Raw genomic sequence first — 20,692 nt, 5'->3', positions numbered from 1 at the left:
GCAGTTTGGTCACAACCAAATGAAAGTAGAAGTTGCAAACAGTAATGTACTCTTGAAGCTTACAAACACACTGAATCGCCACAAATGATGTCTTTTTAATACTAAAGGCTGTAACAGTCAGAAAAAAGAGAGATGGGACGAAGTTCAACTCCAGTTATATGACAAATTAACATCTGAACATGCATTAACTTGTTGCTATACATATTTATATTTTTTCCTGTTTTGTACTTTAAAGTTTTTTTGAAGGAAAGGTTAAAGAAAAAATAAGTATTAGCCAAAATAAACTGTTTGTATAACAAGAATATTATTAATACTTCAGAGACATTTATTTGATAGTTTCTTTAGAAAAAGAAATGCCTAGAAGACACATGGCACTCAAATCTTTCTTCTGAATCTGACAGTCAACATAAATGTTGACAAAAATCTTGGTATCCCATTGGACAAGATCTGTTAATCAAGATCAAAAGCAACAGCTTTCTACTTATTGTCTGGAGGCAACAAAGATCTGTCCTTTCTGAAGTAGTCCTCCTCTCTTTCAGGTTTTCTCTCTATGTATCCAACACAGATAAGGAATCTGTTTCCTTAAATACTAATTAATTTAGATAAATTATTGATCTTTAGATTTTTATATACCTTTTCACACATCTAAAATTCTTTTGGACCTGTGTTTGTAAAGGTCTACTGTAGTGGAATTTACAAAATATACAGTGTCACTGAATACCAGCACAGTGAGTAAAAAATGACTCTTTAAAATTACCTGTATAGCAAGTGCTCGAGCTACAAGACTTCTAAGATATTGCAAAGGATCTTCTGGACCTTCCCACTTGCTTTGCCATGTGGCAGGACACTGAAATAAAAATATATACACTGAAAGTATCAAATCCACTGTCATTTCATTTTAAGTTGGCAACTTGAATAAAAAAAAATAACCTGGAGATCAAATATATCTAAAAAAAAAAAGACAACACCAGCAATATAATGATCAAGAACATACAACCTCAAACAGAAAGGTTGGATCCCTGCTAATTCTTTGTGTGACCCAGCCACAGTGTTAATGGAGAGCTTGCAAGAACCTCTGCTATTCAATAAGGAAATATCAGTTGGTTCCATAAATATTTCCAAAAAGCCTAAGAGCATTATGGCTTGGGAAGTCACAATGTTATCTTTCAACTGCAGCCAGTTTCCTACTCCTCTGCTGTAGCCTCCTCAGACTTCAAAATGCAGCTGTGTGGCTCTGTGATGAAGACAATCTGGTACAATTCCTCTGCATGATTATTTTCTCATCACCTTACAGCTTTTGTAGAGCAACACCTGAGAAAAAAAGGCGTGCAAGACTTCCCGATATAAATTTTTCATTGATTTCAAAAAGAAAGGCTTAAAAGGGCATCTCTTAAACTTCCTCCTTATAAGATAAGGATAGAAACACTAATTTTACCTACTCCACAGGAATCTAAAGCACACTGAAAGTGACTGCAAGATTCCCCTACTTATGAGAAAGAGAATTAATGTAAATCAGTACCTGTGGAATATTGTACACTACTGAAGATGCTAAGCAGAATCAACAGTTTATACTGTTTAATATTTACAGCTGCATTTTCCAGGAAGTTCCCATTCTAATAGAATATGTACTGAACAGGTATTCAAAATCCAATCCCAGAAGTTTGCAAAAAAAGGTATCTTCAAAGTAAATACACTGTATTTACCTTCTATAGATAAAAACCAAAACGTAATGAGATTCAAGATACTAATTAAAAATTAGTTCAATAATCTAGAATACATACAAAACAATTAATAAAGGACAGTTAACTGCATGGGGTTTTTCCTAACTGGATTTTTTGAAAATTATTTTTTATTTGAGACCTTGCATTTTTGCAGCCTCTTCTACTAGATGTGCATTTACAAGCAGCTCATCAATCTATCACTTACAAGACATTTGCCTAATGCTGTTAATATATCAATCTAAATTACTTTAAGTCTAAAGAAATTATTTAACTAATTGCTATTATGCAAGTGTATCTCAGATGTGCTTATGCTCTTTTTGGGTGGGGTGGAGTTAATTTTCTTCACAGTGGATAGTATGGGGCTAACATAAGAATTTTACACAAATACAGGACATTGCCAAACCTTTACATGTCATACATTTACTGAATTTTACATTCCTATCCATAATCCAGCAGTTTCTTCAGGTGCTATAATCTTAAAAGAGCTACAATCCTAGTGGGTTTAAAATACAGCTTTTGAAAAATAATCCTTTGCTACATAAAACATGAAAACGCTAAACAAGAAGAGCGTATAGAAAACACATGAAGAAAATCATTTTAGGATGACAAATGGAGTGAGGTTTAGCTGCCATGCCAAGAATGTGGCATTAGCCTCTCTGGAAGGCTGCTGAAAAAATTGCTATATAGTCACAATCCAATGAAGTGATCCATGTCAAGGAAAGTGGGTAAGTAAGCAGGTGAAATGACAGAAGCACTGGTCAATACATCAGGAAGTGCTGAACCGATGCTTATGAGAGGTTAAAATGCACAGAATTTTGAAGAAACTTTTTGAGGCAGTGATCAGCTTCACAGCTCCTGCCAATTCCAACAGAAGAGTGCAGCTAAAACACAAGCAAGCCATGCTCTCTTGCTCAGTAACAATAAATATAACTAAGAGCTAAAGAATGGCCATTACATGTATCCCTTCCATTCACTATGACTTGGACTTAGTGCCAGTTTCTACCACATAGTCAAAACATGTTTTAAAAGGCAATGAGATTGCTAACAAGAAAACTTAATTTAGTCTGACTGTACAGCAATTTTGCTAACAAATGCTGTCTTGTGAATCTGAAATGACAACAAATTCAATTATTGTTTTGATTAAAATTTGATTTATCAATAAATGCATAACAATCTTTTCAACAGTACTTGTTTGTCACATGAAGATAAATAGGATGTTAATAGGAATTATTGTTCATTGCAGAAGCAATCTCATTATCTATGCATTTGTATTGACAGAATTTATCAGTTGCTGGAGGCAAAACGAAACCAGAGCTTCATGTCACATCAATGTTTGACTATCTTTTAACTCAATTATCTAGATATTAATGATAGAGCATGTATATTTGCTGTCACTAATTGTATCAGTTTATAAACATGCCCAGCATAATACCAAAAAAGATGGAGAAAGTATATATAATTCTGACTGATTTCTTGTATCTCAATAATATAGGGTGAGATGATAGGTTGGTATGACAGGCACAGTTTTTCTGGTGAGGTATGGCAATACTCCATACTGAATAAATGCAAAGAGAACTATTATTACAATTTAAATTTTAAGAAAATATAAAAACTAAGTAAGGGGACAGGTTTATATATTCTACTGGCTAATAGTATTTGACTTATCTAGCATGACTTGATATTTGAAATTGAAATAGTATTCCACAACTTCTAAACTTATTGGATTTGTCTTTTAGAGAAAGTTTGATAGGAGAGTAATACATTCAGAAGATGCTGCAAATACTTCTGAAAAATGTACAGAAAAAACGGGTTTTGTTTTAGAGTTTCTATATTTAAAAGAAGTCAATTTTAGAGTCTTTATCAATAAAAAAAATTTAGAACATGGAAATGACAACTAGTTCAGTTTCCTTGGGTTTTTTCAATGCTTATTATAATGTATATTCATTACAAAATGACTTACCTTCTGGTTTAACAGAGCACTTGCTAGTTTTTGTACTTCAGAACTCAGCAGCGAGGTGCCTCTGATGACTTTACTTAAAGAAGCAAGTGACTGATGGACGCTCTGCACAAGGCGAATGGCATTGAACTGCTCCAGGGTAATGAACGATAGGATTGGAGATCCTTGTTGTTCTGCAGGAGGAGACACCTTCTGATGGATCAGGTTAGAATTCTAAGGAAAAACAAGGGATATCCAGTTAATAAACTCAGGGAAACTATAGTGTTGTACAACACATAATTTATTTAATTCATGATACTTCATATGACCTTATTAGCTTTGAAGTAGTAGTGGTATCATCTCTTTTCCGGTACTGAATTGTAACTACAGTGATACTTTCAGTACTGTCTGTGACATATTCAATAAAGGCACCACTCTTCTGAAACAAGTCTGTCTATCCAGTTACTTCAAAAGTTCTTGAATTGCTGAAAGATCTTCCCTTAGCTGAATCACTGCTTTTAGTATTAATGTGCTATAAAAAGCAGTAGTGTACTCAGCACAACAAAATTTTACTGGGTACTGTAAACTATGTTGCCAGTTCTTGCTTCCTGAGACTAGTTCAACATGGAATTGAATTAAATACTATAAACACAAAATAAATATCATTTTATGGGTAAATCTTGAGTAACTTAGATTCTGAGAAGTACTGCTGCTCTTACAATGCCATTTTTACTATTCACTTCCCTTCCAATAAAGTCACTAAAAATCCAAATTTATTCAATAATTTCAAGAGATGGTGCAATTTTGCAAATCTTAATTCATATGCAACTTATTACATAAATATATTTTTGCATGTGTTTGGAAACTGCCAAACTGTAATGTGGCAAGATGCTGCAAAGAATTCCAGTTATAAAATTAAAAACCTTTTAGAAAATTCTATAAGGCACAAATGCTAAAAGTAAACCTTAGCCTATGGGAAAAAATGTTTTGGTATTTCAGTTTCTAGTAATTTAGGAAAGATAAAATCAGATTTTATTTTCTCTAAAATACGTTTTTTAAAATAACAAGTTTTGATTATTTTTCAGGTTAAATAAATTTCTGAATTGTCACATGGCAACTTGCTTTTCAGAAGGCACAGGATATTTACCTCTATAATCTTTCCCAGGCACTATGTATTTGGCAGAACATTTACATTTTTAATTTCAAGCTCATATTCCACTCAGCTACCAAGCTAAAATATGAGAAAAGCTAAATGAATGAGCAATACTTTGGCTTATGACTGACCAACAAAAAAAATTAAGGATAAAGTTTTCCAACACTGTTAAAAAGGTATACAAGAAAGCTACTGATCCAAGTGCCAAAGCATGCAGTATTTACAATTGTGATGCTTTGCATTTTTTCTTTGCATTCATTAAAAAATCACAGTACCAATTTCACATCAGTTTTTCTGAGACCATAATTTGCTGAGGATATGTAAAATGTAACACAAAACTAGCATAAGCTAGCTGATAATTTCTTATTGAGGTGTTTAATTGCACAAAATAAAGAAAACCCAAGACATTCCACCTTGGAGGCTTTGCTCAATCTTTGACACTCTCATAATTCACAAAAGCTTGTTGAAAAAGAAGTCCTTTAAGTTCCTCAATATTGTCCTTTACAATAAGAGTCTCCTATGAATTTCAGATTCATTTCATCACTCTTTCTAGTGTTTTCCATTGAGAATTTGTTGAAACAACCCATCTATCATTTCCATAGGAAAATTAAACATAAATACCAATATCAGCTTACACATTTAATGTTCTATTATATTCTCTTAAAATCCATTATGTATATAACTCACATCAGGTTTTAAAATATGTGTATGCTCATGACCTGCTTGGGAATTAAGACAAAAAACTGCTGAAGTACTGGGTGTTTTTCCTAATCATAAGAAACTGAAGGTAGATTCTAATCTTTAATATCAAATACTGTATTTTGCTACCAATATTAATCAGGTGTGTTTTCAGATGTTGATAATTTCTCCTCTTTCAGTTCTGTATATGTTGCTATCTTAGTATAATATAAGACTTCATAAGGTCTCACTTGAACTGTCCCAGAGCTTTACTTTGTTACCTTCTTAAATGCAAGCTTTTGCAAACTCCAGTATGTCCGGAAAACTGCCTCCTCAGAAATGTAACAAATGCAATGAAAATAAACTCATATACCTTTACTAGTTCTGCATTTGATTCAAAAAGCAGTTTTGGTGGTGGTGGTGATGGGTTTTAGAAATCCCCATTGCCCTTTTGATGTACCTCTTTTGCCTCCTCCTTTGAGACTCTCTGCCTATTTGTTTTAGATATTAGCCTCTCACTGTTTTTCACATGGTTTTCATCATTGAAAATAAAATAAAGAATGACCCTATATTTCTGTTTCACTGATTTTCCTTCACGGAAAAGTCCCTGTTGTATTTTTAAAGCTGAGATAGCTAATGAGGTACCAGGCACGTGGTGTGATTCTTGGGGCTCTTCTGCACAGTGCCAGGAGCTGGACTTCAAACTAGATGGCAGGTTCATGAGAGTTTAATTAATTTGGTAAGTGTCAAGATGTCATTAAATCATGTTGCAAAACACTGTAAAAGCTGTTTTAGGACAGTATTCATTACAAGGATGTTTTCAATCAGAAGAATTAATATGTATGTTTTCAAATCAGGCTAATACAGGTGAAAAGGTCATGACATTCTGCATAAGTTCAGAATGGCTTTGCTTTTGTAATTTCAACACAGATGCAAAATGATTTGAAGCTCATTTTAAGTATCTATTTAATTTAAATAAAATTCAATTAAAAATTTCATTCTGAATTCTGGCTAGACTAATAATCAGTGGAATAAGGAGAGGCAACTGCCATGATTCTATTCTTATAGATAGATAAAGAATAATAAACCTCCCAGTTCAATAATGTCAGGATACCTGAATAATTGGTAGCAACAATTAACAGGGTTTTGCATCATGCATGATCTGAGAGAAAAAATGAAGCCCTGCAAATTACCAGAAATATTTCTGAAAAAGTAACAGCATGTAAGTTCCTTGACACCCTATTAATGTAGAAGAATCATATTTCATTTAGAAATGTCTAAACTGAAGAAAGCTAAAATTTCCAAAGCATATCTGCCATTTTTGCTGTTTGGCCATGAAGAATGTTATAGGCTCTGAAAACTGAACAAAAATAACTGCTATTCACAGAACCACAAAACAGCTGAAGGTTGGAAGGAACCTTTGGAGATTGCCAGGTGCTCAACGCCACAGCAGATTGCCCAGATCTGTATCCAGTCTCCATCCAAGAATATGACCCCTTGCAGCTTTTCCACATAGACTCCAGCCAAGGGCCAGGGGTAGTGTGGAGCATATGAAGCTCCAAGGGGTCACAGTCTGAGGGCCAGACCAGCCTCAGCAGGCTTTCCACAACGTCCCACAGCCGAGCCCCTGGAAGGCAGCAAAACTGCCTAAACAACAGATGAGGTCAGAAAATGGGAGCATCCTTCCCCCAGCTGCAGGGAACTGCTCACTGCTTTTCCTTAGCACTTCCTCCCGGTGCTTCTGTGTGGATCAGGTTCAGTTGGCTTTTGGAGTTTCATTAAGAGTGCAAAGAGAAAAATATGTCCACACTGCAAGATTATGATCAATCATTGAGATGTAAATTCTACAGGATATACTTATGTCAAATGGTAAATTTTGTTGAATTTCAGAATTTTCAGTACATAGATGTACAACAACTGTTTTCAAGGTATTTGTAAGATAATAGTTTTTTAGTTAATTCTTGATTGACACACTCAACATGGGAATAAAAATGTTCAAAACAACTTAATCGTTGTCTACATATTAACAAACTTCTAAGAGTCTTTTTGCCTCTGGAATAAGTTTCTTTTACAGACTCCAGGAATACTTTTTTTAAATTTTACTTCTTTATATCTGGAAAACTGTATTAATTTCATATCCTCTGCCCATTCATGCATAAATAAAATAATTTATGATTATTAACTTAAGCAGCAATTCAACTATCTTCTTCATTCCAATTTCCAGGTCTTTAAAAATTCTGCAAACAAAGATGATGCCTTCATTGAACTATCAATCTAGAATGAGAATGTAGTACTGCATGCAATGTCTGTAAAATATTAAAAATATCCAGGCCTTTTCAAAGCTGGAAGCAATTACTGGTTGAACAGATAATGAAAACTAATTTTGATAAAAATATTATTATTCAAATTTTTTTTAAACACTCAAGAAAATGTCCCCGACACAAAAAATAAAACCTATAAAAGGTTTTATCCTTTTATAAGATATAAAAGGATTAAAGCCATCCTATTCTAAAGGATATATTCAAAAGATTAATTTAATTATCTGCTATTGGCATAAAACCTTTAGAAAATCAAAGAAACTTCAAGATAATATGGAATCCTTGAATGTTTTGGGTTGAAAAGGACCCTAAAGATAATCTAGTTCCAGCCCTCCTGAACAGGCAGCGATACCTTCCATAGACCAGGCTGCTCATTTAACCTGGTTTTGAATATTTCAGGGATGGAGCATCCATTAGCTCTCTGGGAAAGCTGTACCAGAGCCTTACCACCCTCTCAGGAAAGAATTTCCTAATATCTAACCTAGACCTACCCACTTAGCATGGATTAGACGAGAATTCAATGAGATACTCGAAAATGTTATGGTAAATTCTAATGTGTACCTCATGTCACTTCTATGCATGTGGTCATTTGAGTAAGGGAAAGGTTTTTCCCATTACAGTGTGGGTGTGTACCCACACTGTAGAGACAGACTAAGACACAGTTTTAGGCCACAACATCTTTTGATCTTTTACTTGATCATTGAGGAGACAAAATAATGGCCTAATGTCCAAGTGTGCACCTAGCATGAGGTGGGAGAGATCCTTCCCAAGTATGCATACTGTCTGCATTCACACACATCATATCTAAATGTATGCCTGGAATAAGAATTCAATGGGTGGAAACCAAGCTTTACAATATAAGTTAAAAAACACTAACAAACTGAACTAAGCAAGACTAACAAAGGAACTTAAAGAGAGTGATACTGGATACTGCAGAGGGGATTTTCATGAACCTCAGTTTAAAGCTAACACCATATTTCAACACTATTAATACGTCATTGTATTTGAAATCATTAAAAATCACCTTGTGAATATCAGATAAATGAAGAAACTAAATAAAAATCTAAAGTGCATTAGCATTTTTCTTGGAAACACGCAAAGGATGCTAGTTTATGTTTTGAGTGTGATCTCACTTCCATATGGAGAAAAAAGGTGATAGCCTGTTGCATCACATACAGACTTCACAGCTAATTATGCACCTAACACTGTACTTTCTACCTCAAATGCATTTAATTTATTTTTTTCTCTTCTTATGTTTCAACACTCGAGATAATTCATTAGACTATATTTTTAATGTATTTACCAGAAAAAAAAAAAGTCCTCTTTTCAAATTAGGTACAGTCCTACCTGATTAAGCTTCTTCCAAAGGTTGAGAACAGGAGAAAGTTCTGTTGACCATATTTCTCTATCAAATTTGCAGCCAGCAGTTACTGACCTACTCAGAATCCGAAGCTGTGAAATGACCTGAGTGATGAGAATACAAATGCATTCTTGAAGAAAGATAAACAAACTTCTTTTAGTACAAAAATGCCATACACTAGCAAATACTCTTCAATTTATCTATGAACTGTCCTTTCCTGCATACCTAATTACTGATCAAAACACAAACAATATCCATATTCAAGAACAACACATGAACTTCATTCATATGAACACTTGAACTTCATTCACATTAAACTTAAAAAAAATCCCTACATATTGTCTTATCATAATAATTGTCTTCGTCCAATTATAATTTAAAAACTAATGAGATGCATAACTAAACAAAAAGCCTCTTTTCCACAAAATTTAGAGACAAAACTTGAGCTCTGCCTTTAACTAGGCTCCATGTGTAACTAAAATTTTAAGGGGAAACAAACTCCCAAAATATGTTACTAAATACATACAATAACTATCACACACCAAAACTTGAGACAATTATAGGAAATTCAATCTGATCTGACCAGGATCTCTTATTTACATATTCATGCCACCTCAACCTCTTTAAATGCATAACTATTAAAAAAACAGAGCATGAAATTAAAAAAATAACTGCAAACCTTCCAAATAGGAGGGGAGCTTCTAGTTCATTAGGTACAACTGCCTTTTAATGTAAGCAACCCTAGTAAGTTTACAAATCAACCGATAAAATACATCCATACATTTGGAACAAAGACCACTGAAATTAAAATTCTTCAGTGATATTGCAGTCAGTCTCTTAAACTGTATATAACCCCCCTGAGGCATTTTTGAGGCATTTTCATTAAATTTTAGTTATTTTTCACAGAGTATTTTTGCAAGGCATGTTAGAGAACAACTTATTAATTCTCTCCTCTTTCACTTGAAAATAAAGAATTAAGCTTCACAGCAAAAATGTATTAATCATTCAGAAGGTCTGGACTATTTAATTGTAACACAGACGGAGGGAGAAAGTCAAGTTGTTTTTCTGCTGGGATTTTACTTATTTTCTAGTCTTGAAAGATGTGCAATGATGAAGTGCTTTCTTTTGTTTTTCATTTTCTTTCACTGAAGCAAACCTCTCCTTCCTATTTATCAGCCTTGATAGGGACTGTGAAGCACTACAAGATGATAGTACACGCGACCATCATTTCAACTTCTATAAACAAGCTCTGACCATGAGACTGTGGTTTAAAATCCTGAAAGAATAATTTAAGGGCAGTAGTAGAATCACAGTCTCAGAATGTAGGAGAGTAGATTTCAGCTTAGTCAGGGATCTTTTTAGCAGAAAGCAGTTGGCAACTGTTTTGAAGAGCAAAGAGGGGCCAAGAGAGCTGGTCAATCCTCAAGAAAAAAATTCTCAAGGCACAAAACCAGTTCTTTCTGATGCAGAGGAAACAAGCATGATAAGCAAGTCAAAGAACAATCATGACAGAAGATCAACATGGATGTAAAGGAAGTTAGTGACCTCAAATCCTAGAATATGCTGAGTTGGAAGGGACCCACAGGGATCACTGAAGTCCAACTCCTGGCTCTGCACAGGACATCCCCAAGAGTCAAACCAGGCATTTTCTGAACTCTGTCAGGCTGGTGCTGTGACCACCTCCACTGGGGAGCCTGTTCGGTGCCCAACCACCTCCTGAGTAAAGAACCTTTTCCTGATATCCAACCTAAACCTCCCCTGACACAGCTTCAGGCTGTTCCCTCAGGTCCTGTCACTGTCACCACAGAGCAGAGATCAGTGCCTGCCCCTCCTCTTCCCCTTGCAAGGAAGCTGAAAGCTGCAGTGAAGTCCCCTACAGAAGATGGGGAAAAGGATGGACTACCCAGCAAGAGTAGAAAGGCATTGCTCAGTTGTGTTGGGGTCAGGTAAGGAAAGCCAAACCTCATCTGAGATTAAAAGCAGCAGTGTATGCAAAGGCCTAAAAGGGCTTCTGGCAGTATTCTAGTAGCTAAAATGAAAATACGAGCTACTGCTCTTTATAGCTTCTGTTACATAAAATAACATTTCACCCTCCCATTCTCATAACTTAATTTTAAACTTTCATAATCCTTTGTGTACCCCAGCTATTGTGTATATCAAAAAAGATTCTTGTTTAATTTAGCGAAAAATTAATTTCTCTGATGAATGTTTTGATCATAGTAACTTTATCATTCCAGCTATTCTTCCTCATTTTCACTCTGCACATATGCAAATGTTCTGACAAGCAATACAGATAATAAACATACATTTGTGCCTTCCAGATATCATTCTTTCAGCTATAGTTTTGTATCTTTTAATTTGTTTTTGGGTAGTTGCCTGCCATCATTTGCTAAGCAATAAAACATTTATATGAAATACACTTTAACTGGTAATTCAGAATGTGGTACTTCATATAAACTTGCATATAGTGCATACTATAAAGCTGAAAAATGTTTATATGATTGCTTTGTGAATATGGGGGATTGAAAACATTAACTCTGGTATTCATTTTCAAAGTGCCTTTAGAGGTACAAACATGCATCTCCATACAGCTGAAATGAGTTTGAGAAGTAGTGACTGCAAGGTAAGTAATTAAAGTATTTTTCTATCTCTACTCCACAGTGTTAGCTGTCTTTTTCTAATTATCTAATTATAAAATTTGTCAATATAGTTTAAATAGGAAATACAGTACCTATTCTTTATTTGAATTATTTTTTTTCCTTCATTGTGCCTATATGTTTCTGCTCTGTGTATTTCATCAAAGTAGTTCAAAAATATTGGGTTATCATTATCAAAATTTAAACACTTAAATTAAAGGTACAGAATCAAAAGAAATCAAGTCTTAACTCTCTGTGTTCTGGAGTACTGTAACATACAATGATCTTCATCAAATGTTCATGTAACCATGTAACATCATTAACTCTTTACAGTTCATCCCATTTCTTTTCTCAGGTATAGCAGGCATGATGGTAGCATACTTTACTCCTAAAGTTTCCATGACAGCACAGTTTTCAATTCACCATAATTTTTCTTTAAATTTATGGGTTAGGCTGAAACTTTTTGTACGGGTAGCTCTTTCAGCCTGATTTTTTTTTTTTCAAAATTTTAACCTACAATAATCATTCACGTTCAAGACACAGATGAAAATACATTTGATTCATGTCAAAAGACTCAGGTTAACTTTTGAACTGCTTCAACACCCCAAACTTTTGCTAACGGGCTACAAATTTAATGGCAAGACATCTGTCCGAATTCAGGAAAGAATTACAGATTGTAAAATAGTAACACATATTACTATTTAAGTATGATTACAAGTTTGATATTAGAACTTGAATGGTGCAAGTATTTCATTCTCACAAATCCCAGTGAAGTTCCTTACAGGGTTGACTAGTCTATACTACTTTGAATCAGCTAAAGCTTGAGAAAATGTTTACTTTCTTCTCTCAAATCAGTCTATATGTGGTTGTTATGAAAATGAAAAGGGAAATATTTTTTTTTTAAAAAGGATCATAGAACAATTAACACTAGAAAGAAGATAGGGAGGTCTCTGGTGTAATCTCCGGTTGGAAGCATGATGAGCTTTAAAACCAGACCAGGTTGCTCAGGGCTTTATCTGGTTTTGAAAAATCTCAAATATAGAGACTGAAGAACATCTCAGGATGACCTCTTCCACTGCTTTACTACCCTAATAATTAAAAGGTTCCCCTAAAATCAAATCTGGACTTTTCTTGTTTTGGTTATTGTCCTGTAAAAATAAGAGTCGAATGGACTGGGACAAAGAATGTGTTAATACTGGGAAGGACCAGAATAAAATCATGAGTGGGATATATCACGCTATTAGAATTCTCAGGTGTATCACAGAAGTGTCCAAAGGATTGTGGTTTGTTTGCAATTGCTCCACTTAAGTATTTTCACCTCCAGGCAACAGAAATAAGTTTTCAGTTGGAAGGTAAACTGGATTTAAAAGGAAAAGGACTATCAGGAACACATTTCAGGGGTATATATGAAAACCAAAGGGACAGGACAGGAATGAACACATAGACTAGATAAGTACCTAGAAGGAAGGAGACCTTGGTTCAGATGACAAAAGGAACATGATTAGGAATCTGTGTTTAAGAAGATGAAACAACTCTTGGGTTGAAAGAGGGCATGTTACAGTCACATTAGGCAAGCACAAACTCACCCTTACCTATCCTTAGACACTTATTTGAAGCTTACTTAAAACTTACTCCAAAATATTATCACCTTAGCCTTAGCCTCCCTAAATAATCAGTAGACAGATCTTAAGTGGGATAACTTGCATTTGAAAGGTTCTCTTTTGAGCACATAGGAAAACTAAGTTCTATACAGAGGTACCTCAGACAGATGGGTCTATGCCATAGAAATTAGAATGAGGCTTTTAATTTAATTTCCTGGAAACCTAGCTACAAAACTTGAGAAGAATTTTTCTCGATGTAATATATATACAATAGCATCAGCCTAACCTATCATAAACTTCAAAACTTACTCTACATTAAGCTTGCCTTAAACATGATGTTTCTACATGATGAGCACACAGTGAGATCACAAGTGACCAGTACAGATGCATACATCCAGATCTGTGGAATCCTATTCTTTGCACTCTAACCCAGGTATGTACTTATAGTACTAAGGAAACTGAAAATTCAATCATAGATGTAGAATACAGGGTACTCAAAGTAAGAGTACTTTTACAATACCTAACCTTTGAATGTTCCCCTTTCTTATTGCAATGTATTCTTTTTATATATTATACACTAAAAGCTCTTACATTTTGTGCTAGTTCACACCAAATGCAAATCTACCATTAAGCAGGAAAGCAGTACCTTCATGAAAATATGAGAGCGATAGAAAAAGAGATAATAAAAATATAAAAGCAATCACAAAAAATGGTCTGTTTAAAGAGGGGCAAGAAGATTATTCAGAATCTAAATTCTTGGTAGAATCTGTCTGTTTTAAGTAAGGCTAGCTAATCACAACAGTATTTAAATAAAAAATTCAAGAGAGCAATTTATTTGTGAACAATGACTCGAATACTGATGAACAGACTAGAGAAAATGCTACCAAGTATTTTCTCTATTCTTAATAGAAAATTCATGCACTGTATGTTTTTTTCTGAGTCATCAGCACAGGAAAATACAAATTGCATATATTAAGAAAGGTGGGGTTGTCAAACTAAGAATGACAATATTTATTTACCTAGATATTAAATTACTTGTGCATCTCAGCTTTTTAATCATTACACACTTTTGGGTGCATCTACAGACATATGCTGCTATATTGACCAGCACATTAGAGTAGAAAACGTGTATCTAGACAAATTATGTGAGATAATGAACAAAATGGAAAGCTATAAAGATAATGAATATTCCCGTGCAACTTTCTATGGAACTACTAAAAAAGTAATGTTTTACCTGAAAATTAAAATTCATGGAAACAAATAAAAATGAGGAAATGTTCAGATTTTAATTTTTCCTTCTCTGAAACTTAGACAAGACACTTCTAGGAACACAAATCTATTTCTGTTCTTTACTGATGCAAAAGACAAAGTCTTGCTTTCAGTCATTCACGCTACTGCAAAAAATGCTGCTTCACAAATACAATATATAATAAATGCAGACTTACATCTAAGACTTGTATTCACTTAAGAATCAAATCAAATTTTATACACATTATTAAGACTTGAAAAGAGGAAAGTAACACAGTCAAAAATATCTTGTGAAATTCTGACAGTGAATTAAAAAAAATCAGATAATTTCTGAACTCAGTATGATTACTGTTCTAAGAATTCAAAGCTGGAGAGATTTGCTAGTCAGATGACTGTTATTTTTTTTCAAGATTATGGAACATATAAAAAAGAATTTTTATTTTTGTACAAAAATCAAGCAAAGTCCTCTCTGTAAATCTACAGATGTCAAAGCAGATACTCTACTGCCATCTACCAGTTTTAAAAGGATGTAGTATTAGCACAGAACTTCTACGCTCCATTTCTCTGAATGAAACAATATATCCCTTTACACAGCTGTTTAAGGAGATATTTCTGGTTTTATAAGACTTTAGAGCTCAAAGTAAAATATGAAGCTATAGCTTAATTACTCTGGTAAATACTGTGAAAGTACTAACTAGTGCAGGGCAACTGTGTCTTCACTGTGTCACAAGAGGGAGCAGGTTTCTGTGCGACATCCCTTCTGCCAGAACTACACGCTTCCATCCTGCTTCTCACAGCTTGGCTGCTGTTCCCTCATTGCTGAGAACGGAGCCTAAGACTCAACTGGCATTGAAACCTCTCTGACTTTCAGTCCCTGCCTGTGTCCCTTACCCTCTCTGCAAGCACAGGATCCATGGATGCTGTTAGGATGAAGGTACTTAAATGGCACTTGTAAGCAAATCATTCCTACTGCATGTGGATCAGTAACAGACAGTGTAGGTCTGTCTATGCCTGCTCTTTTCTTGTTCCATCAAGGCCACCTCAAAGATGCACTTTCAGTCATTAAGGATCTGAAGTAGGGCTGGACTCTATACAGATACTTGCCTTCTCAATCAAACACAAAGTAAATGGGCAAAGATTCACCATGCCTGTATCTTCCTTTATACAGAAGAGAATCATGTATCACATACCTCTGACAATAGGAAGACCTTCTGTATAGCAGGGCTTCAGGGGAGGAAGGAAGAAAGTCAGCAGCATGCTGTAGATGGACAGCACAAGCCCTAGCTGAACCTTCTCCTAAGAATAACTAAGAGGTTTACTTCATAGAAGTCGACAGGATACACATTACCTGGAGACCATGAAGCTAAAAGGAGTGCCAGAAGAGCTGGTTGACCTTAACTAATCACACACCCTGACAAAATTTAAGGAGACTGGAAAATGAGAGCTGTTTTTTTGAAGAGAACAAACTTCTCATATGCAGAGCACCACAAATATATTTTCATATACACAGCAACAGTCCTATGAGAATTAATAAGGTTATTTGAAGCATTACATTGATTCACTAAATTGGTAAAGAGATGTTTTCTACCTCTTTTTGTTAGAGCACAGTACTGTGGCTTCCACTCCATTAATGGCACAGCACATTTCTTTCATGCATCACCACAGGTGTATTCAAAATACGTCCCATATATCAAAATTCCTTTTAAGTACTCAGATCTCTCAGTTGCAGGGTAATAAATACAGGTTGACATTACTCATCAGTTTCTACTAGAGACTGTTAGTCATGTATTTGTGATGTGGGATGTAATAAATGTCAGCAATTAAATGCTCTGAACAATTGAAAGGTTATATAATTGCTAAATTATTTTAGGAAAATAAATTCATGTTCATCTGGAATCTATAGTAATAACATAAGATTTTCAATAATAATACAAACTGCTTTTCAATAATGAAAATACTTTTCAATAATTATACACATATTACTCTATGTGGCATAATTAGAATTGTGGAGGAACAGTAAATATAAAATTCATGCTCTGAGTCCTGCTGAGCTGGATTATGAAAGAGAAAATTGTATCTGTTGACAAACAATCACGAAGCTACAGCTATCATTACAGCTGCACCTTGAAAAAAAAAACCCCACACCACAGCCCACCTATTCTATAAACAGTAGAAATTCTGCAGTCAGATGTATGACTGAAATATTGGGTGGACATACCCTAACTTTTTTTTATCTTACTTGGGTAATGACAACTGTGGGTTTTTGGTGTACAAACTCAAGCATGATCCTGCAGTTTGAGAGTTGCCAGTGTCCTCACATACCCTCCCCTACACCTTCTGTCTCTTGCTGTCAGAAACAAGGCAAAAAGCATCACTGGAACCATATATCTGATCAGTTTTAGTAAGCCAGAGAGCAGTTTTAATCTAAATATAAGGATATTCAAGGAATAGCAAGAAGAGGTACAGAATCATCCAGCGACTTGCTGAAAATAAAAGTACATCATAAACTAAGTAAAAAAAAATATAAAAAGCTATTTTATTGCAGTCAGTGAGATCATTGCAATTACATTTAATGAGGCAAAATTTGCTTCATGTTTCCTGACCTTGATTTGTACCTTGTCTACTTTACTAGATTGCTCTACACTGTTCTTCATTATTAGTTTAATATTAATTTTAGCTTGAGAAATATCCATCACATAATAAAAAATAGTTATAAAAAAGGTAACTTTTTTCCTATAAAATTTCTCATTTTCAAGTAAGACAGAAGATCAAGAGTATTTACTTTAAATAAATACTGTACTTAGTCACTACACTAAGGATCAATTAGCTAGTCCTTTTGATTTCTGATGGATTTCAATAAAGAAATTGTTGTTGCTCTTTAAGCAATCACATCTATGATTCAGTAAGAGATTTCTGTGCAAGTATTAATTCCTGTGGAGTATTTAATTTGGCAACATGTTTTTTGCCTGAGTTTTAAACTTGACATTGTTCAGATACCATAATTTCTAACTCATGTAGATGTAACGTGTGAATATTAATTCCCTATGTTGAGTTTCTGCTAGAACAATCTCTCAAGTTTTCAAATTATTCAGCTGCCATTCATGATGAGTATGAAATGTCATGTATGAATCACAGAATGATAGAATGGCTGGGGTTGGAAGGGACCTCTAGAGATCACCTAGTCCAACACCCCTGCCAAAGCAGGTTTACCCAGAGCAGGCCCCACAGCATCACCTCCAGACAGGTTTTCAGTATCTCCAGAAGAGGAGATATTCAACCACATCTTCTCTGGCAGCCTGTTCCAGTTTTATGTCATCCTCATATTTAGGAAGTTCTTCCTCAGATGGAACACCATGTGATTCAGTTTGTGCCCACTGGCCCCTGTCCTGTCACTGGGCACCACTGAAGACATTCTGGCCCCAATCCTCTTGATACCCACCCTTAAGATATCCATAAACACTGATAATATCCCTCAGTTGTCCCTTCTCCAGGTGAAACAGACCTAACTCTCTCAGCCTTTCCTTGTAAGACTGATGCTCCAGTCCCCCAGGCATCATAGTCCTCCCTAGAGCCCCTTCCAAAAGCTCCTCATCTTTCTTGTCCTGCAGAGCCCAGCCCTGGACACAGCACTCCAGATGTGCCTCACCAGGGCTGAGTAGAGGAGCAGGATCACCTCCTCTGACCTGCTGGCACTGCTCTTCCTGATGCACCTCATGATCCCACTGGCCTTTTGGGCCACGAGGACACTGCTGGCTCAGGGACAGCTTGCTGTCCACCAGGACCCTCAGATCCTTCTCCACAGAGCTGCTCTCCAGCAGGTCACCCCCAATCTCTGCTGGTGCCTGGGGTTGTTCCTCCCCAGGTGCAGGACCCTGCATTTGCCTTTGCTGAACTGCATTAGCTTGCCCTCTGCCCAACTTCCCAGCCTGTCCAGGTCTCACTGAATGTCAGCACAGCCCTCTGGGGTATCAGTCACTCCTCCCACATGAAAACAAGTATGAATACAGGCACAGATCATTCCTAGGCATTTTTAAATACTCCCTGTAGTATAATACTGTGCACTGGAGCTCTGTACAAAAACAAATTTATATTTATAGCAGTGATCTGCAAGATGAGATTTTTACTGAGATTAAGAAAAAACATAAAAGCTTTATACTATGTCAAAGAACTGCATCAACAAATTTTTCATGGGAATTACAGCTTACAAAATCTTAAATTAAGAGTTACCTTTTAGTCACAGAAGCTCTCTAAATACCATTATTTGCAACTCTGCATCTTTAAATTTCAAAATATATGTGAAAAGGCTGTATTATTAATGATGACTTCACTGAAGGCAATTTCTGAAGTGCTGGTTAACAGCCCACATTGCAAATGCAGGAAAAATTTATTATTTCTATTTATATATATGTTGAGGATAGCCATGAAGTAAACTACAGAATTAAGATTTTGGATTATGGAAATAGGACACTAGTTTAATGGCCATAGGGAGAGGGAAAATATGATACAGTATAGTAAGCAGAGGCAAAATTTGAGGGAGTAGAATGGACAGCACATTAATTTCAGTTGATTAAGAAGGAGAAATAAAAGATTATTTTTGAATAAGCTTCAGAAGAAGTCCCCTCATTGTGTAGAAAGGCCAGAATTTTTAGCAAAATGACTGAGTAAGCATGGAGTATCTCTGTGGATTGAAAGGTGAAAAAATAAGGAACATATAAGAAGAAAAATCAAGGACAGTGAAAGAACTGCTGGGCAATTCAGGATGAAATTAGAAAAGTCAAAGCCCATGTGGAGATAAGATCAGAAGGAAACAATTAGGGATGAAATGGGTTTCAACACATATGAAAAAGTTCAAAGACAACATGGGGCATTGACCAAATGTAAGAGAACATGTGAGGCATGGTACATAAACCATGTATTCTAAGGCCTCTGTGCATGGTGTAGGAAGCAAAGGTGCAGATAATACCGGGAAATAAACAGCCCATGCAAAGAACATGAACACATTCATACACTAACAAGGACTTCAATCCAGCTGTTGGCTGGTCACCAGTGGTGTTCCCAATGCTCAAAAGTGTGGCCAATTCTGTTTAAAATCATTATCAATGATCTCAACGAGGAGGTTGAGTGCACTCTCAGCACCCTGGCCAACGGTGGGCAAGTCTCACAAGGTAAGCCTCACAAGCACACTCTCTGCCATTAATGTGAATGATAGCCTTGCCTGAGGATGCATAATGGTGGGAACCATTCATTTGCTTTAGCAGTTGAATGAAATAAACTGGCAACGAACAAATGAAATTTTGAAATGTGTTGGTCTTTCACTGCTCTGGAAAATGAAATAAGCAAAAAAATGTGTCTACTAATTAATAAAATCCATCTTGTTTTTGAGACAAGCACAATAACTTGCATACTTTAGAATGCTTGAAATTTCACTTCCTTATCCTGAACTTTTCAATTTGAAATTGAATACTTAGATATGATATGCAAGTGTAACAACTATATTTACATTCTTACAATACTCAATGCGGAAATGGCAATAAAACCTATTTTCAAAATCCTGTTCAAATAAAAATCTAATTTTTCAAGCAGTCCAGTTTTCAGAAGAAAAGAAAGCCTCCTGTATTCTGAGTAAGCAACACTTCATAGTTACAGGTATTTTCTTTAATCTCTTCAGTGCTCATGAAAATGTTCATCATACAAGTATTAGAAATGCTACTGACATTATTACAAAGCTTGACTCAAAGGTCAATGGAAAGAAATAGGTAATTCCAAAAGGTGATTCACTCCTTTATTTTAGATGCCTATCTAAGACTGGCACAAATTATTCCCTGTAGCTGTTTGTCTTTCTTTAGTAACAAAAAATAAAATGGATGACTAGCTAAGAAGAGGTGGATAAGAGTCATGTGATTGAAGCTAGTTGAGAGGTATTACACTGGGGTTTCTTTGTTTTCATTTCAATTGGCTTTGAATTTGGCTTATCATATTTTTCTATCACAGTACCTAAATACTTTAAAGAAAAACAAACTCATAAGAAATTATTCCAGTAT

General features: G+C 35.3%; 1 protein-coding gene across 1 annotated transcript in view; it reads right to left on the bottom strand.

Annotated features, from left to right (window-relative positions):
- DYNC2H1 (dynein cytoplasmic 2 heavy chain 1) overlaps nucleotides 1-20,692 on the bottom strand; it is a 142,836-nt gene that overhangs the window by 24,604 nt on the left and 97,540 nt on the right. The window contains exons 83-85 of the mRNA XM_058800623.1: nucleotides 9,154-9,270; nucleotides 3,682-3,891; nucleotides 758-847 (exon numbers count right to left, since the gene is read on the bottom strand). Coding sequence (XP_058656606.1) covers nucleotides 758-847; nucleotides 3,682-3,891; nucleotides 9,154-9,270 — 417 coding nt within the window. The remainder of the gene's footprint in view (nucleotides 1-757; nucleotides 848-3,681; nucleotides 3,892-9,153; nucleotides 9,271-20,692) is intronic.

The sequence above is a fragment of the Ammospiza caudacuta genome, chromosome 2, assembly GCF_027887145.1.
Source record: "Ammospiza caudacuta isolate bAmmCau1 chromosome 2, bAmmCau1.pri, whole genome shotgun sequence".
NCBI lineage: Eukaryota > Metazoa > Chordata > Aves > Passeriformes > Passerellidae > Ammospiza > Ammospiza caudacuta.
Note: the sequence above shows the minus strand (reverse complement) of the source record. Positions and strands in the feature narration are given on the sequence as shown.